The sequence below is a fragment of the Acanthochromis polyacanthus genome, chromosome 1, assembly GCF_021347895.1.
Source record: "Acanthochromis polyacanthus isolate Apoly-LR-REF ecotype Palm Island chromosome 1, KAUST_Apoly_ChrSc, whole genome shotgun sequence".
In the NCBI taxonomy this organism is placed as follows: domain Eukaryota; kingdom Metazoa; phylum Chordata; class Actinopteri; family Pomacentridae; genus Acanthochromis; species Acanthochromis polyacanthus.
In genome coordinates, this window is record NC_067113.1 from 30,423,388 (window position 1) to 30,450,208 (window position 26,821).

Below are 26,821 nucleotides of genomic sequence, written 5' to 3' on the forward strand. Positions count from 1 at the left end.
AAAAAAAACTTAAGGGATTATTTGAATTTCTTCCTGAAGGTTTTGCAAATTTTCAGAAATTTGTGGAATTTTTGTGCTGAATTTTTAGATTTTTTTCAGACAAGGAAACTATTTTTTGGTGTCTGTAAATGAGGATAACAAGAGGGTTAAATATGCAGCTGTGTTCAACCACAAATCAAGTCGAAGAGCATTAATACAAACGATCTTTATTTCTTTCAATCATTCATAATTTAGGAAAACAGCTTTCAGAGCTGAAAATACGAATAAATACAAGGCAGCTGCTTTTCATGACTTAATAATAAATTCAATCACACTCGAGATGAAAATCGGTCTTGCAAAGGGGTTTAATTGTAATTTTTATCATTTTAATCATCACATCAAAGTGGGCACCTTTCGTTCACTGTGCGGGTTTGGATTCTGTAAAAGACGTCGTAGTTAACGGCTGTAAACTGAAGCGCGTCCCGTTTGTTCAAACCTCCGGTCGGGTTCGGGGGTTAAGAGGCACATTAAAACATGAGCCATGGAGATTCCCGAACCGTCGGGAGGATTGGCGGCAGGACGCAAACATCAGGAGTTTAAATAATCGACTCGAAGGCGCCAACTTTACTCTGCTTGCATTCGACTCCCTCCATGAAGAAATAAACAAAACCACCAAGACGGAACATTTTCAGGCCCGCAGGCACCTCGACAACAAACCCATCTTATTAGAAGAAGGGCAAAGATGGAGTCTGATCTCCAGATTCTTCTTCACTGATCGACCTGAAAACGACTAAAGCCGTGCGGAGCTGCAGATAACTTAAGGTCACGTTAAAATGACCCTCTCCCTGCAAAGCAAACCATTTCTTCTCACACTGATGAGAGCAACAAGCTGCGAGCCTGCAGGGGGGGGGGAGGAGTTGGGTAATTAAGGGGGAAATTAAGAGCAGGCCGCAGCTTCCTCTGTCTTCTAAAAATCAGTTCTTGAATTTCAATATCTGAACTGTTTTCATAAATAATTACAGATCTCATGATAAAAAAGTGTCCATATGCAATCAGGTAACGTCCGCGGTGGCGCTGCTGCGAGGTTAGTGTTCTTCAGATTCAGTGCTGGATCTCCACAGTTCGTTCGTCTCACCGGTGAAACTTCCGTCGCCGAGCAGGACCTTTACATTTCCCGCTGGTGGATTAGTGCACTCACATGACAAAAATAGAGCTTTCTGTCCTCCTTTCTGTCCGTCAGTTGAGCTTGATGGGCAGGTGCTCCCCGTACTTGCGGAGGAACTTGCCGTGGTTGTGGTCGACGGACCAGAGGGGAGGCAGGTGCTGCGGCTGCATGGAGGTGAGGAAGTGCTGCCTCCAGCGGCGCTCCAGGTCCATGAGGCCCCGGAGGCCGAGCTCAGCGTGAGCTTGGACCACCTTCAGGCCGTGAGGAATGTACGCCTCGTTTAATATCCTTGAGAGGAGACAGGAGCAGTCAGAGCAGTCACAGCCCTCAGTATTCATGCAGCTCTGCAGGCTGTAACCCAGCAGACCAACGTAATGTGGAGGTTAAAGCTTCTCTGGCTGCTGCAGCCAGCACCCAGTGATGAGATCTACTGTCTGAGCAGGCAATAATAACACCAAACTGCAGCTCAGGAATGTAGACAAATATTTAAAAGGTGATTTAGAAACTGTGTTAAATGTCTCACTCAGTAAATATGTTAACCCTTTGAGTGGTTTTTGCCCTTTACTTTTCACTGAAATATAAAATCCTGCATCTCTAAGGAAACAAAACAGCCATGACTAGAAGGAGAGAGAACTCAGAAATGCCGTTTGTGCAGTTAAATGCAAACTAGCTTTTTTTGTGTTATATTTACACTCAGACTTGTATTTCAGAGTTTAATCTTTAGTCTCTTGTGTGTTTTTGGGACATTTAGCTCTACTCTGGTGACATTTAACTTTAATTATGTGGACTGAGGGCTGCAGCTCACCTCGTCTCCAGAGCGGCCGCCTGCTGCAGCGCCTCCTCCGTCAGCTCCTCCTCCTCGTTCACGTCCAGGAAGCTCTTGATCAAACCCTGCAGCTCGTCTCTCCGTTGCTCCGGCAGTCCCTCGCCGGCCGTCAGCAGAGCTCGGGCCGCCGATCGCACTCGCCGTCGGTCCGAGTCCTCCAGCAGGCGAACTCCCTCCTCGCAGCCCTGCGGGGCGGAGAACTCTTCGGCCAGCTGCTGCTTCAGGAAGCCGTCGTGCACGTTGGAGGCGGCGTGGCAGCTGGTGCAGAGCAGCAGGATGTCGTGGGAGTTGTGGTCCTTCATCTCGGTGGGGAAATGTCGCCTGTACTCGTGTGGAACGATGTTTTTTCTGTGGGACCAAAAAGAAAGTCACAAGTTAACGACTGCTGCTGAACTTTGCATCTTACGAGCTCCGTTTGCATCTGTATGACACTTTGAGTTTCAAAATACATCATCGAATGCTTAAATTGCCAATGCACAGATAAATTAAATTATTTTGTTGATTTTTTTAAATTCCTGTAGTCATTTGATGAGCAAAACTTTTAAAAAATTCACTGGTTCTGTGGCGGAGTTTGGCAAAAATGAAGCAATTTCTGGACAAAAAGATCATTTTGTAACTTCAAAACACCCTGAAATCACTTAGAAGGTAAAAGTAAAAGTGTCAGACCTGATGTAGGAATCTGCTTTTCCACAGACCACACAGAGATTCTCCTTTGCGGTGAGATAATAATCCTGCTGAGAGTCCGGACGTCCTGAAGGCTCGAACAGAAGCCTCACGATAAAAGGATCCTCGCTCTGAAGCTCTGAAACACAAACAGACGTGCATCACGGCAAGAAAAGCTTCCCAGACTGGAGATAAAACTCATTTCGTTACAAAACCAATCACAAAAGTAAACTGAACAAGCAAAACAACATTTATCAAAGCCAGAAACGGTAAAAATCAGAAAGAACCGTTGGATTTTTTAGCTTTACGACAGTCCTTGAACTAACCATGTGTTTGGTTCCTTGAGGAAAGTTAAGAAAATCTAACCCTAAAATTGCAATATTTCATCAAAGCCTCCTTATTCTATATGCATAATTTGCAAATTCTCCAGAATTAGCCATTTGCACCAGGATCCTGTAAGAAAAAGAACCTAAAAAGTGCCGATGACTTAACATGAGCATGAATAAATAACAGGAAAACACTCGACCAAAAGCATAACGGATCAATAATGTTAAAATCGGTTCTATAAAGACCAGCGGAAGGAGGCAGGAGGGACGATGGGATGTCGTAAGCGGGAAGCATAAATGAAGCAGCGTACCTCCTATTCCTTTGTCGAGGTACCATTTGGCTTTCTTCTTGTCGCAGGTACACAGAGGCTGACCATCCGGGGCGTGGAGGAAGCAGTTATCATAGAGAGGAGATTTCCTGGAAACAAGCAGCGAGAACAGCAGCAATATCTGAGAAACGTTTCTGCTTTCAAGTGTATGCCGTCAGAAATGTTAGACCTGCTCCCAAATAATGAGGGGAAACACCAAAAAAAGTCGTTCTTATATTATACTGAAGTCTGCTGCTGATCACATGGACAAAGAAAAGACCTTCTACAGGAAAGTTCTGTGGTCAGACGAAAGAGAAATTAATCTGTTTAGTAGGACTGGACCCAAATGTCCGAATATTCGTTCATGACCGTAGCATCCAAATATTTATTTTGAGAACTGAATATTCGGACCCCTCCCTTGGACAATGTCGCTGCCATAGATGGTTCCTTGCCTGTTAGTAGTAAAAAATAGGGCTGTACCCAAATATTCCAAATATCCGGATATTCGTTCGCTACGACACTATCCGGATATTAATTTGGTATCCGAATATTCGCCGGAAGACAAAACGAAGGCAACGAAAGTCTGTTTACACTGGGTTCAATCTGTCATCAGGAAATGTTGGCCAGAACTTTCTAAAAATGAAAAAGGATCCGAATTTTCGGGCCGTCTGTGTCACAAGCCGCTGCCACACCGCATCACCCCCCCACCCCACCCCCGTCGGACGTTTTCGGGGCGGAACGAATATTCGGATATTCGTCTTTAATAGGGCCCGAATATTCGGAGGCCAGAAACCACTATTCGGGCCAGCCCTAGTAAAAAAACAAACATAAGACACAAACGAACCAAAATAAATGATTGTTTTTGGTTTAAAAGGTCACACGGGTTTCATATTCCATCACAGAAATGCCAAACTTATAAGTCACTGAACTCAAGACTACCTTGTGATCGTCACAAGTGTGTCAACTTTGGTCCAAAACTGTATAAATAAATGATAACTTTAGAGCTTAAAACTGATTCTTTCACAAAGCCCTAAACTGGTTCATCTTCAGATGTTCCAACAACAGCAGCCCTTTAAACCTTCAGTGGCTGAAGTCCTCCTCACCTGGCCGAGTATCCGACGCCCAGCGGTTTCCTCTTGTTGTTCTTTCGAGGGTCTGGGATTTGCTGATCTCCAGACTCTGGGCCTTCGAAAACCGGCGTTTTTCTCGTCTTCCGCTTCCTCTCTCCGTCGCCGGGCTTCTCGTCCACGTCTCCTCGGTCCCTGAAGGGCACGTCCACCAGACCCTGGCAGCGGGACGCCAGCTCAGAGTAGGAGCTCCCGCTGGAAGAGGCGGGACCGGCGTCGGTCCGGAGGCCGAGGAGACGGAGGAAGAGAGCGATGGAAACCTGGGCGTCTCTGGCTGCGTAAGCCATCTACAGAGAGCAGATAGAGAAGATCTGAGTGTTTTCTGTTAACCCTCCTGTGGGTCAAAACCGACCCGTTTTAAAGTTTAAAATGTGGGGGGAAAAAAATACAATTTCCCAGTGAAACTTCAACTTTTTTGGGCAATTTTTGAACATATTTGGTCGAGAAAAAAAAAAGTTTCTTTAAGAACGCTTAGGAAAAAAAATCAACTAAAATCCAGTGAATTTCGCTGGATTTTGGTTGATTTTATTCTGATTGTTCTTAAGGAAAATATTAGAAGTTTCACTGATATACACGTAATCACTTTAGATATTTTTAGGATTTTTTTGGAAGATTTTTACTCATTTTTTGAAAATATTTCCAAGAATTTTCTTGCCAAATTTGGGGGATTTTTTTTTTTAAATAAAACTTTTAAAGGGAAACTTAAGGAATTATTGGAATTTTCTTCCTGAAGGTTCTGAAAATTTTCAGAAATTTGGGGAATTTTTTGCTGAATTTTTGGATTTTTTTCCCAGACAAGGAAACCATTTTTTGGAGGTTTAAGTCTCCTTTAATATCTCCTCAAACAGAAACTAGTCTCCACTGGGATGCTGCTGAAGATCCAACTGGTTTATGATCTTCTTTGGTTTATTTCGACTTTATTTGAGTCAGTTTTGTAGATGGTTGTAAAAACCACCACAATACCCACCAGTTTTCTCTGTTGTCAGCATGAATGAATAGCCAATAAAAAGATTCTACTATGGTTTCTAGTTTCATTTGAGGAATAAACATGACAAATAGAAACATCTGTGTCGGTTTAATGGTTTTCAACCCTAGTTAGTGGGTGAACAAACAGAATTTACAGCTCTGTGGTCGTTTCTGCCTGAAATGCAGCTCAGACTTTATGTGCTCAGACTTGTATCTTCATTCTCTTATAGAAAAAAAAAACAAATCTATATAATTTATTCGTTTATTTAGTGTGATGCCATGAAAGTGGTCCGACTGTCAGCCAGCTCAAAACGTCTGCAGAGGAAATTAATTCAATCTCCAAAAGCAGAGGCTCCAAAAATAGCTTCCTCCATTAACACTGTGAACCCTAAAACCTGCCGCTGGGTCTGAAAGGCACGCTGTCTGTTAAAAATAAACACTAAACACATAAAGTTACACTATTTATCAGAGACTAGAAACAGAAACAAGGGTTGGATAGTATCGGTAAAATTAACCAAATCTAAGATTAAGATCATGATATTTCATTAAAATCACTTTATTCTACTTGTCTGATGTTAGAAATCGCCCAAAAATGAACAACTCGCACTGTAAAAACAAAAACGTCCGCAGTGCTCGGCTCAAACAAGAAGCCTCGACTCATTTAGCAGCGACTGAGTCATGTGACAAATATTCAGGGACTTTCAGCTGAACGGTGGGCAGATAAATTATTAAATTAAAAATAAAAGTAATAAAATATCTACTGCAGTTGGAGTCAGAATATGAATGAAAAACAGCAGTGAAAGCCTGAAAAAAAAAAAAAATCATGATATGAAAAGGACTTCATTCTGTACGTTTTATTTAAAAGTGAGCCAAAAATAACCTATTTGCACAAACCAAAGTCTGGAAAAGGCAAAAAAAAAAAAAAAAGTGCATTCTTCAGTGCAACTGTGAAGCCGTTAATGATTTAACTGTAACCAACACTCAAGTGACAAAAACTTTTCAGCTAAACTGTTGATGCAAAAAAAAAAGAAAAAAAAAAAGAGAAGACGTGTTAAGAAAATAGAGGATGATGAAACACACTTGAGCAACAACATAAAAGCTGCATGGCTCAGAAGCAGATTACCAGCAATGTATCTCGCATGGTCCTGAATAAAAACCGTGAGTAAAACTGTGACAGGAGCCTAGTAAAAAATCTAATCTACCACTGATTTACTGCAAAAGCTCAGAAAAGTCAGAGAAGCAGCTCTGCAGCCTGACGATTCTCACCTGCTCCAGTGTGAGTTGATCTGCTTCCCAGTCACTGCAGCGCAGCGCCACAGATTTATCCAGAGATACATTCAACAGATCTGCTGCCAGAGACTTCAGACTGAGGCCGTTACTCACTGAGGCTTGCCTGAAAGAGAGGAGTGGAAAATATCAGCATGCAGGTTAACCCTCCTGTTGTCTTCATTTACAGGCACCAAAAAATATTGTTTCCTTGTCTGAGAAAAATCCAAAAATTCAGCAAAAAAAATCCCCCAAATTTCTGAAAATTTGCAAAACTTTCAGGGAGAAAATTCCAATAATTCCTGAAAAGTTTTATTTTTTTAAAAAATCCTCCAAATTTGCCAAGAAAATTCTTGCAAATATTTTCAAATAAACACGCTCCGCTTAAAACATCCCCCGCCTTATATATAGTGCCTCTAAGTGCAAGAAATAATAATATATACTGGACAATACACCTACAAAATGATACATCTTCACTACAAATCAGGTCAAGGTCATACACCCAAAAAGGCAGATCTACATTATGCACAGGTGGTGTGGGTGCAATATGCATGAAATACTTCAGGTAGTTTCTGACATATGCTCCAGAAACAGAATCAAAAAATATTTGAAGTGCCTCACAATGACCTTGAAAATCAGGTCAAGGTCATACACCCCAAAAGGCACATCTATACTATATAGAGATGGCCTGGGTGCAATATGAATGAAATCCCTCAAGTAGTTTCTGAGATATGATCCGGAAACGAAATGTGGACGGACGGACGTGCCCACAGCAATACCCCCCTTCGTGCCTGCGGGGGATAAAAAAAAAATGAGTAAAAATCTTCCAAAAAACCCTCAAAATACCTAAAGTGATTACATATATGTCAGTAAAACTTGTGATGTTTTCTTTAAGAACATTCACAGAAAAATCAACCAAAATCCAGCAAAATTCGCTGGATTTTGGTTGATTTTTTGTCAATGTTCTTAAGAAACACTAACATTTTTTTTCCACCAAAAAATGTTCAAAAAAATACCCAAAAATGTGGAAAATGTGGACATCAGAAGTTTCACTGTGAATATATATATATTTTTCCACATTTTCAAACTTTAAAACGGGTCAATTTGACCCGCAGGACGACACGAGGGTTAAATAACTCAGTGTGGCTCAAAAGAGAGCAACAAACAGCGAAAAAGAAACCGTACCTTAGTCTTAAGGCGAGGTCACGCAGGTCGACCGTACACGACAGCGACAGGCCGTAGTCACGCGTCAGACGTTTTCCGTCTTCATAACATCCGACGCCGACCTTCAGGACGTGCGGGTCTCTGAGGACTTCCATCAAACTGAGCGGAAACGGCTGCTGTCCGCTGCGAAACGCCAGCAGCCTCACCAGGACGCACAGACCCGAGTACGAGGCCATCTGGAGCAGGGAGACCGCAGAGGATCGGCCCTTCACCGAAACCTGGAGCCAGACAACAGCCGGGTCAAACCAGAACAAGGGTTGGGTTTAATCGTAAAGGCGTATGTTTAAAGGAAAACTCCACCCGCCTGATGTTCCTATACTGCCATTAACCCTCCTGTTGTCCTGTGGGTCAAAACTGACCCGTTTTAAAGTTTGAAAATGTGGAAAAAATACATATTTCAACATTTTTGGGAAATTTTTGAACATTTTTTGGTGGGGAAAAAAAAGAAGTGTTAAAATGTTCTTAAAGAAAATATTAGACATTTTACTAATACATGTAATCACTTTATATATTTTTAGGATTTTTTGGAAGATTTTTACTCACTTTTTGAAAATATTTACAAGAATTTTCTTATCAAATCTGTGGGATTTTTTTTTTTAAAATAAAATTTAAGGGAAACTTAAGGAATTATTGGAATTTTCTTCCTGAAAGTTTTGCAAATTTTCAGAAATTATTTTTGCTGATTTTTTGGAGTTTTTTCAGACAAAAACAATATTTTTTAGTGCCTGTAAATGAGGACAACAGGAGGGTTAAAGGAAAACTCTACCCAACTGAAAATGTTTGTTCCCTTGTCTGAAAAAAAAATTCAAAAAAAGTCAGAAAAATTTGCAAAACCTTCAGGAAGAAAATTCCTTAAAAGCTTTTTTTTTTAAATCCCCAAATTTGGCAAGAAATAAAGATTTTAAAAATAATAAAAAGTGTAAATATTTTCAAAAAATGAATAAAAATCTTCAAAAGAAAATAAGTCCTAAAAATATCTCATCAGTAAACATTCTAATATATTTTTTAATTATTTTGCTGCATTTTAGTTGCTTCCCCCCCCCCCCCCAAATGTTCTTAAAGAAACTTTTTTCTTAACATTTCTTTTTCCCCACCAAAAAACGTCCAAAAATTTCGAAAATGTGAATATATATACATTTTCCCCTCGTTTTCAAACTTTAAAATGGGCCAATTTGACCCGCATGAGGGTTAAGTGTCTCAGAAGACTTTGTCACGGTGCCCTTTACTAGCTAAACCTCTGCAATGCTCTCTGCCCACCTCCTTTGACCACTACAGGATAAAAAAATAAAAAGTAACAGTCTCCCCCTGGTGGTACAATTTATGTACTACAGCTAACACACACTACATGAAATGTATATTATCTAGGAATACTTTACTGGTAAATACTAAATATTAATTGACTTGGATCGGATAAAGGGCAAATTATTTGATCCACCAATAATTTAAAGCACACAAACAAACATTCAACCTCAAGATCAGAACACATCTGAGCTATTTTTAGAAGCAAAACTATGAGATTTCAGGTGGATTTGTCCTTTTTTTTTTGAATATGAAAGCATGCAAAAGGTATTTCTTACTCCTTTGATCTTTACCCATTCACAGTCCAGCCCCAGCACAGGGAACACTGACAGCTCCTTTTCCATCAGCGGCCACAGCTGCTGCCATTCTTCTTCAGAGCTCACCATCACCGGCTTCACCCCCAGCAGCTGGTCGGAAGTCGGGATCTGGACCGGAGGTGGAGGCTGCTCAGTGGTCTGACACTCCACAGTCTTGACTTCTTTCTCCAGAGGACTTAGCGGCTGGATGTACTGTAACTCTACAGCTGTGAACTCTTTATCCACAGGACTCGAAGCTTCCACGGGATCGCCCACCTTCTGGATGGAAGGCAGCTTCCTCTTTTTGGTCCGATACACCCGCCATATGAGCAGCCCTCCTAAGGTCGCCCCCAGAACCGTCGTTATGACGGCGGTCAGAGGTCCTCGATTGGACATGTCGACTTGTAGTGATGTTTAACAGGCTGAAGAGTTCAAACCTGGAGGCAGGAGATGCTGTCAGTGATCGGATCTGTGAGTCTAATCGACTCATTTGTTAATCAAAGCTCAGAGGTGTTTTACCTTTGCAGTGTCAGTGGGGTCCCATGTAAACCTGGCTCCGTTTCTGTTATCTGGACAGACGCTGATCATCTCTGGTTAAAAAAAGCAAACAAACAGACCCTCCTAAATACATAAAGCCACTGCTTCTATATCTAGACTTAATGTTAGATGAAGGGAAACTGAAGCAGGAAGTTATTTTAAATCCAGAAGTGGTGCAGATGAACAAATACCACTTAATTTACCACCTTCATTTACAAATTATCATGGAAAGCCTTCACTTTAACAGCTGTGCAGTGTCTAAAAAAATTTAGATACCCATTTCCACTGCAAGCGGTTTTATCAACTTTTACTGCTTTATTAATTTGATACTTAACACTAAAATTGCTTTGTCCAATATAAATATGAATATTGATAGTGGGGATTGACTGATTATCAGCCTGGTCAAGTAATAGATCCAAAATTCAACAGTTTTCCGACTACTGGTATCATTACTCGTTGTCCTTTTTAGCGGATTCCCAATAAAGTAATTTTAAAATGTATTACTTTTACTCTCTGTAGTCACCTCACTCTGTCCTAAAGCAAAGCAACATCCCGCCCACAGCACTATCTGATTGGCTACAAATTGTGAGCATTAGCCAATCAAAAATGGAGGACAAATGTCGTGAAGTTCTCCTTGATTCAAACATACATCACTTTATATTTGTGCTGTTTGTTTACAGTGTTTAAATTTCATCCTTGTACGTATTATTATTATTATTATTATGATAATACATATGCTTGTTTCTGCTATAAAAATGTGAGTTTCCCCTGGCATGGGGAGCAATAAAGGATTATCTTAAGATATGTAAAATATAAATAAATAAATAAAAGCATTTAAGCAAATTTGGGGTTGAGTTTGACTTTAGAATTTTAACTTTAAGATTTGCGTTTCTCCAAGTGTAAATCGGGTCCAACTCCTGGTTATTGGTCTCTTGTCCTCCAACACCTCATCTGTATCCAGCTGCATGTAAACAGCATCAGGAAAGTTCATTTTACACTCAAAATCATCAATATACATCAACAGAATGAAAAGAAACACTTCATTCTCATTATAGTTACCTAGAACTCTTTCCATTAAGTGTTGCACATTAGTATTTTTTATAAACACATTAATCTTGGCATTGATTTTCAGTTTTTACTCTGTATATTCAGTTTCTACATCTGTCCCCCATAAATAGGCCACAAACACGTTATGTTTGACAATAGCTTATAAACTCAATTTCAGGTTATAGAAGTATGGCCTAAAGGTTTTCAGGTGTAATCTAACAGCTGCACGTGTTTCCTCATTAAGGGAACTAATTAACGGGGTGCACAATTTAATACAACACCGGTGAAGTTAGCTCCCGTTAGCATGCTAATGCTCATTTCGTTATGTAGACAATAAGGAAAGCTTAATTATTATGTTGTGCCATTTTCAGAGCAAGACTACAGACATTAGACACTGTAACATGACCAAGTTGTCGAAGCAAAGAGTTCATTGAAACACAAAACAAACCTCTGGCTTAAGATTCGTCCAGCTGTTACTGAACAGCTTGCTAGCAGGTAACAACTTCTGCTAGCGTCGACTGTTTCATATTAACAATGACCGAATTAGCACCGGGTTTCTCTTCAAACTTAAATTATTTTAATGGAAAGTGGAATAAATATCAGTTTCTGTCACAGTTTCTCCTTAAAGCAGCGTTAGCCGGTTAGCCGCAGCAGCTAGCCGGTTAACCCGTTAGCTCGCTAACTCAGAGGCTTCCTTTAAAACTCTGCTGCTCAGGAGAAAATCAGCTTCTGTTCACTCTAACTGGTGAGTTGTGAGTCTTACCTTCACGTTTTTAACCAACACAGCGCCACTTTCTCACACATGTACACCTGTTTGCTGAGCTGATGCATGTCTTCCGGGCTCTTTTTATAAGGACCCCGCTGCCCCGGGACGCAGATCCGCAACCAGCGCCCCCTACCGGAGAGGCGGACCAGGGGGACCGTTATCAACATATTTATATAAGGGAGAAACAATAAAATACTGTTTATTAAGCAAATTTATTTAATTTAAATATTGGGTTTAAGACCCTACAATAATAATTGTCATACAAATTTGCCTGACTGTTTTAACTATTAAAATATGATATATTATACACACGCATTGGTCAAATTTAAATAATCATTTTAAAACTATAATATTTCTTATAAAAATTTACAAAATGTAAATAATAAGCCTAAGACAAAATTATATTGTATATCTTAAAATGCACCTAATTCAAATATTAAGGTAAAAACCCTATAATTATTTGACTTTGACGAAGTTAAATAGGAAGGTTAAGATTGTCAAATATAACAACAATTTAAATATTATAATTAAGACTTAAAAGATGATTTATTATACAAATCTAATATATCTAAATATTAGGTTTAAGACTCTCCAATAATAATCATTATTATACAAATTCACCTGGCTGTTTTAATCCTATATTTTTTATTATTACTGTATAATAACAATAATTTCGAGACCATCTAATCTCTTTCACAAATTTACATAATTTCAATAATAAGCCCAAAACAATGTAATATTATGTATGGTAAAAATGTACCAAATTCAAATATTAAAGTTAATACCCTACAATTACCTGACTAATTTAAATAGCAAAGCTACGATCTTCAAATAGAACATACAAAAATATATTTATCATATTTAAATAATATAATTAAGACTTACAATACGATTTATGATACAAATTTACTACATTTAAATATTATCACAATAATATTTACCACATATATTTTACCTGACTAGTTAAAATAATAGTATTAAGATCTTACAATATCATTGCTCACATAAATTTCTGATTTAAATATTAGAGTTAAGATCTTATGTTATTTATTCTATAAATTTACCTGCTTAATTGAATTATCAAGGCCAAGGCACTGCAATATTATATATCAATAAAATCTATCAGACTGATTAAAATGTTAATTTGAAGAATGTGCAGTATTAATATTATTTCTTACACAAATTTAAGTAAACTTCATACAAAACAATATTACATATTTTAAAAATGTGTCAGACTAATTTAAATCTCTAAGGTTTGGACACTACAATATTATATATTATAGGCATTTACCAGATTAATTAAATGTTAATTTTAAGATTTAATCATGTTATTTCTTTATCACTAGTATTATTTCTACACAAATACATTTCTTAAACATACAGGACTAAATATTCCATAAGTTACCTGAAATTAAATACAATTAAAGCACTACAATATTATTTATTATTTAAATGTACCTGCTGAATATAAATATTTATGTACAACAAAACAACTGAATAATATTTTTAAATAATCGATCTGTTTAGTTTTGTCCTAAATGTACCAAATGAGGTTGAATTTAAACCCTAATTCTTACACATCAAGAAGCTTCAATCAATAAACCATTGAACTCTGTATATTTTATTTAATCAGAAACAGACGCCGCTTTATTCCTCTACCACCATGAATTTATTCAATCTTTTAGCTTCAGTATTTCTCCAAAGAAGTGGAATAAAGAAATGAAATAATTACAAAATGGAAAAATAGATCAGAGAATAGATCATATTCACAGGTTTGATTTAAAAAATAAAAACATGACAGAGAGAAATCAGACAGTGAGAGATGAAACTTGTTTTTAATTAAGTCTCCCTGCAGATAGTTTTTCTCTTTCTGCTGCCCGTCAGAACCACAGCCGGCTAACGAGCGTCTCGGCTAACGCAGCACCACGACTGACTGAACGCTGATCTCCTGCGAGGTCGAATCGTCTACTTTTTAGTGCTTGTGCAAAATTTAAAAAATAATAATTAAAATCAACTAAAAAAAATAAGAGGTGGAGAAACAGGAGATGACACATTCTACTGCGTTAAAATAAAATAAAAAAAGATCGATCGATCGATATCACACACGCACAGAAAAAAATAAAACAAAAGAATGACAGTGAAACGTTAAGTACTGATGTGAGCTGTTAAAAACGGAGCACAGGAACGAGAGGCAACCAGTCGGGCACCGCCACCATCGCTAGGTCCACGTTGATTGTTGCTGCAATGACACCCTATTTACAGTGAGATGATCACATCCAATCACAGGACGCGACAGACGGCAATCAACAAAAAAATAAAACAAAAAAATAACAAAAATAAACACAAAAATAAAGCAGCTGTCCCTTCACAAAATCTCTTTACATCACATTAAAAATTAGCACTGCTGCGAGCTGTGTTTACAGTATAGATTCTTTATAGATATATATATATATATTTTATGTATAATATATACGATCATTTCTTGTATACACGAACATAAACTTGTTTCATTGTAGCTAGCCTGTGCCTTTGGCAAGATTACTTACAACTCTTCTGTTAGATTCCAAAGCTATTTAAAATATACTTAATGCATAAAATAAAGATTTTGGCATTGTCTCACTCTATTCTTATGATTGGGAAGTTATTAAGGAGAACTTCTCATGTGGAAGCTGAGTTCTCTCAGTGCTGCAGTTCCTCTGCCAGGTTGAGGGAGGTCGTGTCCAGCCAACAGGGGGCGCCGGAGCTGTTCCGGGCTGACGAGGGGCTGGGTGTGGCTCGGTGTTTCCAGGGAGATGACGACCTGGCGCTCCACAGCACAAACAAAACGATACAGACGATGCTAATGAAACGCCGGGGAGCTGCGCCCTCCTCAACACCAATCTGTTGTGTTTTTTTAAATTCTTCTCTCGCCACTGTGCAGAGTTCTGCTACCTGCTGAGTCGCCCGCTGACCCCCTGCTGAGACCACCGGAGGGGGAGGGAGGCAGGAGGACGTCCCCATGTCCCCCACCTGCTCCACCAAGTCCTCATTGTCCAGTTCTGACCTCAGTCCTCAGAGCTGGATCTCGAAGGTCTTGTGCAGCTCGGTGGAGAAGGGGTTTGTGGGTGAGGGGGTGGTGCGTTGGCGGGAGCGGCTCTCTAAAGCCGCCCACTGGGCCTCGAAGGCATCCTCCTGCCCCGGCGGCAGCGGCTGGGTGGACGGGGAGGATGGAGCCATCTGAGGAGGGGCCCAGCTGTCGGCGCCGTTGAAGGTCACGCTGCCGTTGGAGGGCTGGAGGGGAGGCGGGTTGACGGTGGGGGGCTGAGGGGGTTTGATGAAGGGGCTGATGTTGCCCACGGCCTGCGGGTCGTGCTGCGGCGTCGTGGAGGCCGGCGGGACGGGGAACGGCTGGGGCTGTGTGGCCGAGCCGAACACATTGGCCACCATCTGAGAGGGAGTGATGCCGAACACCGGGACGCTGGGCTGAGGGAACGGCAGCCCGTTGGACATCGGGTAGGAGGCTGGGGCCGGGGCCGGGGCCGGGGCCGGGGCGTGGAAGGCCGGCTGGCGAGGGGGCAGCATGGGCACGCCGGGGGGCAGGGAGGGCATGAAGGCCACTGGGGCAACAGGGGGAACAGAGGCGGCAGGCATCGGGGCGGTGAAGGGCTGGGAAGGGGGCGGCGCCGCTGCCAGGATGGGGGTCGGCTGAGGGGCTCGGACCGATTTGGTGACTTCATCCAACCAGCGGTCTGCTTCCGACGGCGTACGTTTGTGAGACGACAGCGCCGGAGAAGACGACGGAGGGACGACGATCACCGGGGTGGAGGACGACCAGTCGCCTCCTGCGGGCAGAAAATAAAAGAATGAGTCTCAAACAAACATTTAACCCTCGTGTAGACCTGTGGGTCAAAATTGACCCGCTTAAAAGTTTGAAAATGTGGAAAAGAAAAGAAACATTCAGAGTGAAACTTCTGATGGCCACATTTTCAACATTTTTGGGGAAATCTTTGAACATTTTTTGGTGGAAAAAAAGAAATGTTAAAAATGTTTCTTTAAAAACATTCACAAAAAAAAATCAACCAAAATCCAGCGAATTTCGCTGGATTTTGGTTGATTTTTTGTGAATGTTCTTAAAGAAAATATTACAAGTTTTACTGATAAATACAGTATGTGATCACTTTGATATTTCTAGTATTTTTTGGAAGATTTGTACTCATTTTTTGAAAATATTTACAAGAATTTTCGTGCCAAATTGGGGGATTGTTAAAACAAAAGTTCAGCGAAACTTTTAAGGAATTATTGGAATTTTTTTCCTGAAGGTTTTGCTAAATTGCTGAAATTTGGGGAATTTTTTTTCTGAATTTTTGGATTTTTTTCAGAGAAGGAAACAATATTTTTTGTGTCTGTAAATGAGGACAACAGGAGGGTTAACATCAAAACAAAAGACACGCAGACAGAAACAAACACAGGATTAGTTAACCCCTTGACGCCTAAATTTATTTACAATTAAAAGTAGAAAAAAAATAGGTTTTTGCTTTCCAGCTGATGCTAAAATAAGTAGAGATTCTTAATTTGTCTGCTACGTGTTTTGTAAAAAGATAAGCTATTAAATGTGAATGTTTTTGCACTAAACAAAGGAAAAATACGGAGTTGTGATTATTTATTTATAGGTTATTATGCTCTGATTTTAATGGTTCGGCCCACTTGAGATCAAATTGGGGTGAATGTGGCTCCAGAACTAAATGAGTTTGACACCCCTGTAGTCTGTGCTAATCTGTGCTAATCCACACTGAGGGAATAAATCTCTTCATCTTATTCCCTCTTTATCTTGGAAACCTGTTCATCACATCAGATAAACACAACATAGACTGAACAGAGTCTCTGTGAGGATCTTCTTACCTGGATGTGCCGAGGCCGGGGCCCCTGCTGGGTTTTTAGCCCAGGGGTTAGTGTCTCGAGCAGGCAGAGCAGGGGGCAGAACTGGGGGGTTAGCGGGGGCAGCAGCAGCAGCAGCAGCAGCAGCAGGAGGAGCAGAGAAGGCAGGAGTCGTGCCATTCACTGAAGCAGATAAGAGACAGACGCTAGTACCAGCCGGCCTGATGTTTAGTCTGACATGCTCAATGTGACTGCGAGGCTAATTAGCGCTCCTAAAAAGCGTTAACCGCACATATAAAGTAATCGCTGGAAGCTCGTTTGTGAGAAAATACGAGCAGGCTCTTCATTCTCTCATTTAAATTGCAGGCAACACAATCATGAAGTCGCTGGTGGCCGGTTCATTTCCTACAGAAATTCAGTCAGACTGTGGGCAACGAACGCGACTGTTGCCCAGAAAAGTTGGCCGCTGACAACTTCTGGCGGTAATCTGCAGCGAACCACCAGTTTATTATTGTGCTCTTCCTCATTTCCCCACTGACTGACTGTAGCAGTTTTGTCTGGCAAGTGCAGAACAGAAGTTTATTATCCTCTGGTCTGTAACGCTTCAGAGGTTTCAGCTCTTAATTCATTTAATGTGGCCTCATGATATTAACAACAAAACGGCAATCATAGGTTAGATTTTTGCAGATACAGCCAGAGCATCTTGTGCTAAACAGAAACAGAAACAGAAGTTTACCTGGAGCTACAGGAGACTGAGGCGATGAGGCTGGTTTGTGCATTGGAGCCGAGGAGAAGGGGTCCTCCGGGGGTCCGCTGAACGCCGTGGCGATCTGAGTGCACAGCGAGCTGATGCTGTCGCCTTCTCCTTCTACCTCAGGGACTGAAGGAGGAGCACCAGAGAAAGGTGAAGTCAGTATTTCAGACCATCTTTTTCTATTAATTCGTAAGTTATTTTCATCTTTAACCATCTGAACCCCAAAACCTTATTAGAGTTAGAAACTGTAAAAGTGGAGAGAATTGTCAGATTTTGAACTTTCTGACGGTCCCTGAACTCCTCATTTGTTCGATTGGGAACCTAAGCTTAAAATCATGATATTTAGGAGTTTCAAAGGCACATTATCTTCACAAAATCACCTAAATTACACCATTTATCAGAGCAAAAAACTGCAAAAACACTAAGAAAATTGGTGAATTTAAACTTTCCAACAGTCCTTGAACTTATCACATGTGATGTTTTGTCAGGAAAGCTTTCAAATTAATGCAAATCTGAGCTTAAAATCATGATATTTCATCAAAACTGCATAATTCTGCTAGTCTCATTTTTTTAAGAGTCACCAAAAGTAAACTATGTGCTCCAGATTTGTTTAAAAAAAAAAGAAGAAACTGCTGCCTATAACATTCACGTGACAAAAATTCAGGAACTTTTCAGCTGAACTGCAGACTGTGTTTACACAGAGGACATAGGAAACAAGTACAGAGGCAAATTAAAAATGTAAATAGCAAAATATCTATAGTATATTAAGTCACAATTCTGCTTCCTAGTATTGGTAGCATCTGTAGGTACTCAGAAAAATGTTTTATATGTTGATTCCAGGTTGTAAAAAGTGTTTTTATAAAGTAAACAATCAAAAAATTCTATGTTTTTGTGATTTGTGGCATTATAACTTTGCTATAATGCACAAAAGACTTGAGTATTGTTGTGTTGTTTACATTCCAGTAAAATCCAGTCAGTAAATACGTGACAGAAGAAAGAAAAAGCTTGAAGTTCGGAGGGCTAAGTTGGATATTTGCTAATAATCCTGAGAGACAGTGTGCTGGAAGGTTTCCACTGTTGTTCGTTGTGCTGAATAACAAAGAGGACAGGAATAGTTGGCCACCGACCCAGACTCACCTGTGTTTTTCATGGGGAAGTCGGACTTGCGCTGCATGGTGGAGGGCAGCTCGTTCATGCGCAGCGACAGCTGTCGTTTGAAGGGAGACGTCTTCTGACTGAGGGCCGGGAAGCCTCTGAAGGAGCCCTGCCTGGCCAGCGCCTCGGCGGGAGCGTGTCGGCGTGGAATCGCCTGAGGACCCAGGCCCGCCACCGGGAGCGGCGGGGAGGACGACGGCGACGGCGATCCTCCCGTCTGGTGCGCCGAGGCGTTTGTGACGCTGGTGGCCGAGTTCCCGGAAACCTTCACATCTGTCTCTGCTGTCAGAGGAGGGAAAATGTCAGGCGCTAATCCTCCATAGAGAAGAACTGCCGAGCAAAGACATTCAAATGAAGCCAAGCAGCATTGTTTGTTTCTTGAACATTTAACCCTCCTGCTGTCCTCATTTACAAGCACCAAAAGATATTGTTTCCTTGTCTGAGAAAAATCCAAAAATTCTGCAAAAAAATTCCCCAAATTTATGAAAGTGTAAAAACCTTCAGAAGGAAAATTTAAAAAAAAAATCCTTGAAAGTTTCCCTTAAAAGTCTTATTTTAAAAAAAAATCTCCCAAATTTAGCATGAGAATTCTTGAAAAAAATTTCAAAAAATGAGTAAAAATCTTCCAAAAAAACCTAGAAATATCTGAAGTGATCACATACTGTATATATCAGCAAAACTTCTAATATTTTCTTTCAGAACATTCACAAAAAATCAAACAAAATCCAGCAAATTTTGCTGGATTTTGGTTGATGTTTTTGTGAATGTTTTTAAGAAACATTGTTTTTAACATTTCTTTTTTCCCACCAAAATAAATTCAAAAATTTCCCCAAAAATGTTGAAAATGTAGAAATCAGAAGTTTCACTGTGAAAATGTATATTTTTGTCCAAATTTTCAAACTTTCAAATGGGTCAATTTGACCCGCAGGACGACACAACGGTTAAATTAGGGATCGACTGATTACAGGTCTGGACGATATTCTGCATTGTTCCAAATGTCAGTATCAGTGTTGTGGGCAAGGCAAGTTTATTTGGATAGAACCTTTCATGTCCAAGACAATTCAAAGTGCTTTATAAAAAACATTAAGAGCATTACAGTGAGGGGCAGTTGGTTAAACGATATCGTGCAGATTTCATGCATAGGAGCACGAGAAGAGAAACGTTTTTAACCTGGATTTAAAAGTGTCTACATTTGGTGAAAGTTTAACCTCCAGCATCTTCCCGATGACCAAAAATGGTATTGGCACTGAAAAAAGACATTTCAGTCAAGCAGTTGTTAAAATGTGTGAATACTATTTGAATGTATAAAACAGACTATAGTTAGTGTGTACGTGTTTTGCTTGCAGTTGTCCTGGAAAAGCAAAAAATAATAACCGTGTACTGATTTTTGTGTATAAATTTTAATTAATAGCAAAGTTAACACTGTTTTTTATATAGGCTATTTAGACGCGACCAAAGTGTTGCATGACTTCAGACAAATCAAACCATTAAAAAAACTAATTAAGTCGTTTAAAAACTCTAAAACAATAAAACCATTACAACACAAGTAACTCACATCATTGTGTGATTAATTACAGGCTGGTAATTAGTACCGGACACTCAGACAGGAATTGAAATTTGATTAAAACCTGAAAAGCCGGCGAGGAAATAAATGTTTTTAATTGAGATTTCAGAACTGGTCGTAAAGTTGATGAACTAATCAAAAGTTTTGAAGCTGCTACAGAGAAAATACAGGCAGCCCTAAATGCCAGTCTGATGTAGAAACTACTAAGAGATAGACCCTCCAGAAAAACACGATTATGCGATCGCATGAATTTCCGCATTAATCACCAAAATGCCGCTGATTATACGGGGGTCAATTATTTCCCAAAAGGGCGCATAATCCCTGCAAAACAGTGCATAATTCCCACAAGAATCTCACATTTCCACGAAAAAAAAAAGAGAAATATGCGGGTCCCGCTTGATTTCACAATTTCCGCATAAAATGAGAAAACTACACACGTGGACAAAATTGTTGGTACCCCTCAGTTAAAGAAGGAAAAACCCACAATTCTCACTGAAATCACTTGAAACTCACAAAAGTAGCAATAAATAAAAATTTATTGAAAATTAAATAATCAAAATCAGCCATCACTTTCGAATTGTTGATTAACATAATTATTTAAAAAAACAAACTAATGAAATAGGGCTGGACAAAAATGATGGTACCCATAACTTAATATTTTGTTGCACAACCTTTTGAGGCAATCACTGCAATTAAACGATTTCTGTATTTGTCAATGAGCGTTCTGCAGCTGTCAACAGGTATTTTGGCCCACTCCTCATGAGCAAACAGCTCCAGTTGTCTCAGGTTTGATGGGTGTCTTCTCCAAATGGCATGTTTCAGCTCCTTCCACATATGTTCAATGGGATTCAGATCTGGGCTCATAGAAGGCCACTTTAGAATAGTCCAACGCTTTTCTCTCAGCCATTCTTGGGTGTTTTTGGCTGTGTGTTTTGGATCGTTGTCCTGTTGGAAGACCCATGACCTGCGACTGAGACCAAGCTTTCTGACACTAGGCAGCACATTTCTCTCCAGAATGCCTTGATAGTCTTCAGATTTCATCGTACCTTGCACACTTTCAAGACACCCTGTGCCAGATGCAGCAAAGCAGCCCCAAAACATTACTGAGCCTCCTCCATGTTTCACCGTAGGGACAGTGTTCTTTTCTTCGTATGCTTGGTTTTTGAGTCTATGAACATAGAGTTGATGTGCCTTACCAAAAAGCTCCAGTTTGGTCTCATCTGTCCAAAGGACATTCTCCCAGAAGCTTTGTGGCTTGTCAACATGCATTTTTGCAAATTCCAGTCTGGCTTTTTTAAGAGTTTTTTTCAGCAGTGGTGTCCTCCTTGGTCGTCTCCCATGAAGTCCACTTTGGCTCAAACAACGACGAATGGTGCGATCTGACACTGATGTACCTTGGCCTTGGAGTTCACCTTTAATTTCTTTGGAGGTTGCTCTGGGCTCTTTGGATACAATTCCAACGATCCGTCTCTTCAATTTGTCATCAATTTTCCTCTTGCGGCCACGTCCAGGGAGGTTGGCTACTGTCCCGTGGGTCTTGAACTTCTGAATAATATGAGCCACTGTTGTCACAGGAACTTCAAGCTGTTTAGAGATGGTCTTATAGCCTTTACCTTTAAGATGTTTGTCTATAATTTTTTTTCGGATGTCCTGGGACAATTCTCTCCTTCGCTTTCTGTTGTCCATGTTCAGTGTGGTACACACCTTTTCACCAAACAGCAGGGTGACTACTTGTCTCCCTTTAAATAGGCAGACTGACTGATTATGAGTTTGGAAACACCTGTGATGTCAATTAAATGACACACCTGAGTTAATCATGTCACTCTGGTCAAATAGTTTTCAATCTTTTATAGAGGTACCATCATTTTTGTCCAGGCCTGTTTCATTAGTTTGTTTTTTTTAATAATTATGTTAATCAACAATTCAAAAGTAATGGCTGTTTTTGATCATTTAATTTTCAATAAATTTTTATTTATTGTTACTTTTGTGAGTTTCAAGTGATTTCAGTGAGAATTGTGGGTTTTTCCTTCTTTAACTGAGGGGTACCAACAATTTTGTCCACGTGTGTATAACCAATATAAATGGAGTTGTGAGTTTTTATGTGACGCCCGGCCTGACGTCATCAGTTCGCGCATTCACACACACACACACACACACACACACACACACACACACACACACACACACACACACACACACACACACACACACACACACACACACACACACACACACACACACACACACACACACACACACACACACACACACACACACACACACACACACACACACACACACACACACACACACACACTGGAAGCACGAGCTGATGTGGAGTGCAGCGCCAGTGTTGCACACTTAGCAACTTTCTCGCTAAATCTAGCGACTTTCCAAAGCTTCCTAGCGACTTTTTTTGTCAAAAGTGACTAGCCACAAATCTAACGACTTTTTCTGCCATTTTGGAGACTGACAGGAAAACTCGGATCATTCTGCAGTTACTGTTTTCAACAAGCAGCAGGTGCTGCTGTGAGCTTCTCCCCCTCCCAAAGCACAGGCTGTCAGTCCAGTAACCCCGCAGCAGTCCCAGTGTGTGATTAGAGGACACATCCCTCCACAGCCAGACAGCAGGTGAATCGCGCATATTTTTGCATATTTCACAACAATTCGCATACTTTGCAACTTTCCGCAATTTCCCCGCATAAAATGGCATAAAACCCCCGCATATTTATTTGCAGAATCAAGGATTTTAGCCCGCATAATCAAGGATTTTTGTCCGCGTTTTTCTGGAGGGTCTATAAGAGACAATAAAAGTAATAAAGGTATGCATGATCATTATAAAGGGTTTAACTTTTTCATAAAAAGGGGCGGCTGTGGATCAGGTGGTAGAGCGCGTCGTCCAATGATCGAACGGTCGGCCGTTCGATTCCCGCTCTCGCCTCGTCATGTGCTGCGTGCACATTGATTAGCAACCTGCTCATTAGTGTGTGAATGTGTGTGTGTCTGTTGTAAGGTAAAAAGGAATAAATAATGAATGTTTACTGTGAGAAATCAGCTAAACTAATACATCTAGATCATTAAGCGGAAGTAGTCGTGTAAAAAGAGTGGAGGCTGAACTGTCTCCAGCTCAGGGAGCGACGCCACAAATACAGACCTTTTTTAGCATCCTGCAGCTGCCTCATTACTTCCTCCCGTTCTGCCGCCTCCGTTGCCGTAGTAACGCGGAACGAGCCCTCGCGGGTGAAAGTGGTTCTGTTGGCGTCGAAGGTTGCCGTGACCCCGCACTCCTTCTCCCGCTTCTGCTTCCTCTCCAAACAGGCGGCGAAGGCGCAGCCGACGGCGTGGCTGAGACGCTCTCCCTGGAAGAGGCGAATCGAAGCGTGACGTTAATGCGAAGGCCAACGTGTTGGCGCGACGTAAAGCAAACAACACGGCTCCTGGTAATAAAACCATTGTTTGGACAGTCATAGTAAATGCATCGTTAGAGACAGGGGAGAGGACAAGTGAGATCTGACATCGATGAGTATCAGATTATCTTCTATATGGAATAATTCTTCTATCTGTATCAGAAAAAAGGTTTTTTATTTGGATATGTGGATGACAAAGACCTTTATAAAGACTGTATATTTATATCATTTGAGAACCTTAACCCTCGTGTCGTCCTGCAGGTCAAACTGACCCGTTTTAGTTTGAAAACGTGGGAAAAAAATATACTTCCACAGTGAAACTTTTGATGTCCACATTTTCGGGAAATCTTTGAACATTTTTTGGTGGAAAAAAGAAACATTAAAAATGTTTCTTAAGAATATTCACAAAAATGATTTATTGTGAATGTTCTTTAAGAAAGTGTTAAAAGTTTTACTGATATAGAGGTAATCATTTCAGATATTTTTAGGATATATATATATTTTTTAATAAAACTTTTAAGGGAAACTTAAGGAATTATTGGAATTTTCTTCCTGAAGGTTTTGCAAATTTTCAGCAATTTGGGGAAATTTTTTTGCTGAATTTTTGGATTTTTTTCAGACAAGGAAACAATTTTTTAGGTGCCCGTAAATGACGACAACAGGAGGGTTAAACAGCAATTTAGTTTAAATGATAAAAGGGTTGTCTCGAAGTATTTGCAGCTCAGGAGTAGCATCAAATTGATTTTTAAACCAGAAAAGGTAGATGAGAATGAGGTCTTACTGAGTCTTTAATGGCCATGAAGCAGTGGCAGATCCAGCGTCGCGTGGTGCCATCCCTGCAGATGTAAGAGAACGCCCTCTCAAAGTTCCTGTCCGGAGCGCAGAACGACACTTTCTCTATTGTCTGGTCCAGAATCAGGTCCTGCAACGAGCATTTTTACCACATTATTAACACGTTAAAAACTGCGGCCACAGCTGAGTGACTCTCAGTCGTGTAATTTCCATGAGTGGAATGAATGACTTCACAGCGAACAGCACTTCAGTGGAAACGGTGACAGTAAAGAGAGCTCAGATAAGATTGAATTCTACTAGCAGCTCCAGAAGCACTGATCTGAGCATTAAGGACGACACCGAGAAAAAACCTCACTCAGGCAGGAATCCTAGCCGTTTAACAACATTATTTTATGACTTGTTAGCAAAAATAAAGACAAAATAATTTGACAAAAACAGACAAAGTGACAAGACACAATATAACATCTTGAACTTCTGAATGGTATTTTCAAAAATTCAGCAATTCATTAAATAAAAATAAAAATAATAACATCCATCTGTCTTCTGATCATAAAATAAAATTTGCCATTAACAACATTAAATTAATATTATTTATACTACCCAGGCATTGTTCAGTTGTTTGGTTTGCTTGGTTTTCTTTCTTGGGTTGTACAAAAACAAATAAAGAAAGTTGAGCGGAAAAGAAAAAAAATTATATAATTTTTATGACCAAGGGAACTGTGCTCTTAGTGGATTATTTCTCAGTAAAAAATATTCTACTTTTTATATAATTCCTAATAAAAAAAGGTGAGAGAAGAGAGAAAAGCTGAGCAGATTGTTTCATTCTGTACAGTATTTGTCTTCTTTTGTGTTTTTTCTGTTAGTATTTTTTTTTTAAAAAAAGAGGTAGAATACAAACTTTTTTTCTGAACTATCACAAATTTAAGCTCAGATTATATTAATTATCCTAATGGAACTGGATACCTCAACTAGCTCCAGTTTGATGTAGTTTCGGTCATTTCCAGCAGGTGTCAGCGCTTCCCTTCATGTGCTGCTGTTTACTCGGCTCCTATCTCCTCCTGCAGGTGCACTGAGTACACATTCCCACCGAGGGCCTTTTGGAGGTCACTAGAACGGAGCTATAGCAGCCTGACAGCCGTTATTAACTGCCAGAGCTCAGCAGCTTCCACCTTTAAAGCTACTAAAGCTGTGTGCGCTTCCTCCGGCTGCTCTCTCTTTCTCATTAAGGTATTTCCGAGGCTGCAATAGAGGACTTGAAGGGACTTATTACCTTTGTTTTGTCGTCTACGACGCGTAGACCGTCTGCCGACACCCACAGCACGGCGCGAACAGGCTTCTTCCCAGCCTGCAGACACACACAACAGGGACAGGGACGAGTTAAGAAACAAGGAAGCGCCTCCAGCCTTCCCATATCCCCCCCAGATTACTTTCCTTTGTACCAATCCTTGGCATCTACCCATGAAAACAAAATCCACACGCATACACACAAAGCACACCTGTGAATGAAGAGAAGGTAGCAGGTAAAAGACAAAAGAGGAGACACATTGTCGTGTCACACAGTAGCACCCAAGTTTGGAAAAAAGAAACCAGAAGTGCGTGAGAGGTGACCCCGTTTGTTAGAATAACAACAATAAAAACAACAAAAAAGGGGGGAAATGTTCACTCATTCACACAAACTGCTTATTGTTCCACCTCGGTCGGGCTGAAGGGAGAGAAGACAAGCCTGTTAATACAAAAAAAACGCACTCGCACACACAAAAACCCCAGAAAAGTGCCCCGCCCCAGACTAAAACCACCCACCTGCTCACAGAATCATGCATTATTGGGTTTGTCTCCAGACAGATTTCCCCTGTGTGTCTGTGAGAGTGTGTAAATGTGTGTGTTTCTTCCAGGCGTGATCAAAGAGTGAAGAGTGTGAGAGGAGAGGGGAAAAAAAAAACAACAACAACAATAATAATAATGCTAATAATAAAGAGAGAAACACACTCAGACACACAAAGCAATAACTTACTTTTGCAAAGAATCCTTTGAAGAATTTCCTGTCCTGGAAGTGGATGTGGTAAAAAAAAAAAAAAAAAAAAGAGGGAGGGCGGGTGAGAGGGGGGAGGAACAAGGCATGAAAATGTTACCTAGGAAGGCTAAAAATTGTCTGGAGCCCACAGGGAGGGGGTTTTGTTTGTTGGTGGAGGTGAAGCTGGGTTATGAGTGAGTGAGTGAGGGGATGGATGAGGGCTGCACGACGGATCGGTTAGGCTCAACACTGCAATGTGCACGTCACTGGGAGGGCAAAGTGAAGCGAGGAAAATCACCCTAACACGTCTTTTTTTGCTGCTTGATTTAAAAAAAAGAAAGCTTGCATGGTTCTAATTCTCCAGAACAGAAGTATGCTGTAAATTGAGCGTAATTGACTCATATTTAGGGCTACTTAGATACACTCAGTTTTGGCTTTAACCCTCCTGTCGTCTTCATTTACAGGCACCAAAAAATATCGTTTCCTTGT

At 40.4% G+C, this 26,821-nt stretch overlaps 2 protein-coding genes across 10 annotated transcripts in view; both read right to left on the reverse strand.

Annotated features, from left to right (window-relative positions):
• Positions 1–190: 190 nt before the first annotated feature.
• exd2 (exonuclease 3'-5' domain containing 2) lies at positions 191–11,934 on the reverse strand. Of its 2 annotated transcripts, none has more exons than XM_022217136.2 (10): positions 11,793–11,934; positions 9,965–10,035; positions 9,443–9,882; positions 7,812–8,068; positions 6,627–6,753; positions 4,371–4,681; positions 3,271–3,377; positions 2,637–2,772; positions 1,950–2,318; positions 191–1,432 (listed from the first exon to the last, which is right to left on the reverse strand). In XM_022217136.2, the coding sequence occupies exons 3-10, from the start codon at positions 9,839–9,841 to the stop codon at positions 1,216–1,218; spliced, it is 1,923 nt and encodes a 640-aa protein (XP_022072828.1). In that variant the 5' UTR covers positions 9,842–9,882; positions 9,965–10,035; positions 11,793–11,934; the 3' UTR covers positions 191–1,215. The 2 variants fall into 2 exon arrangements, with proteins under 2 accessions (XP_022072828.1, XP_022072820.1); XM_022217128.2 differs by having other exon boundaries at positions 9,428–9,882.
• Positions 11,935–13,395: 1,461 nt separating this feature from the next.
• Positions 13,396–26,821, reverse strand: part of numb (NUMB endocytic adaptor protein) — a 67,106-nt gene continuing 53,680 nt past the window's right edge. For 3 of the 8 annotated variants that reach the window (XM_022217084.2, XM_022217093.2, XM_022217076.2), the window contains exons 4-11: positions 26,333–26,365; positions 25,592–25,666; positions 24,311–24,451; positions 23,277–23,481; positions 18,541–18,840; positions 17,386–17,529; positions 16,674–16,832; positions 13,396–15,616 (exon numbers count right to left, since the gene is read on the reverse strand). In XM_022217084.2, coding sequence (XP_022072776.1) covers positions 14,847–15,616; positions 16,674–16,832; positions 17,386–17,529; positions 18,541–18,840; positions 23,277–23,481; positions 24,311–24,451; positions 25,592–25,666; positions 26,333–26,365 — 1,827 coding nt within the window. In that variant the 3' untranslated portion in view covers positions 13,396–14,846. The remainder of the gene's footprint in view (positions 15,617–16,673; positions 16,833–17,385; positions 17,530–18,540; positions 18,841–23,276; positions 23,482–24,310; positions 24,452–25,591; positions 25,667–26,332; positions 26,366–26,821) is intronic. The other 5 variants (XM_051949367.1, XM_051949380.1, XM_051949374.1 and 2 more) reach the window with 5 other exon arrangements.

Coding starts and splice junctions, on each gene's coding strand:
- exd2 (XM_022217128.2), bottom strand. CDS start 9,841: ATGTCCAATCGAGGACCTCTGACCGCCGTCATAACGACGGTTCTGGGG. Junction 6,754..7,811: donor GACCTCGCCTTAAGACTAAG/GTACGGTTTCTT, acceptor CCTCTCTTTCAG/GCAAGCCTCAGTGAGTAACG. Junction 2,773..3,270: donor CCTCGACAAAGGAATAGGAG/GTACGCTGCTTC, acceptor TTTGTGTTTCAG/AGCTTCAGAGCGAGGATCCT.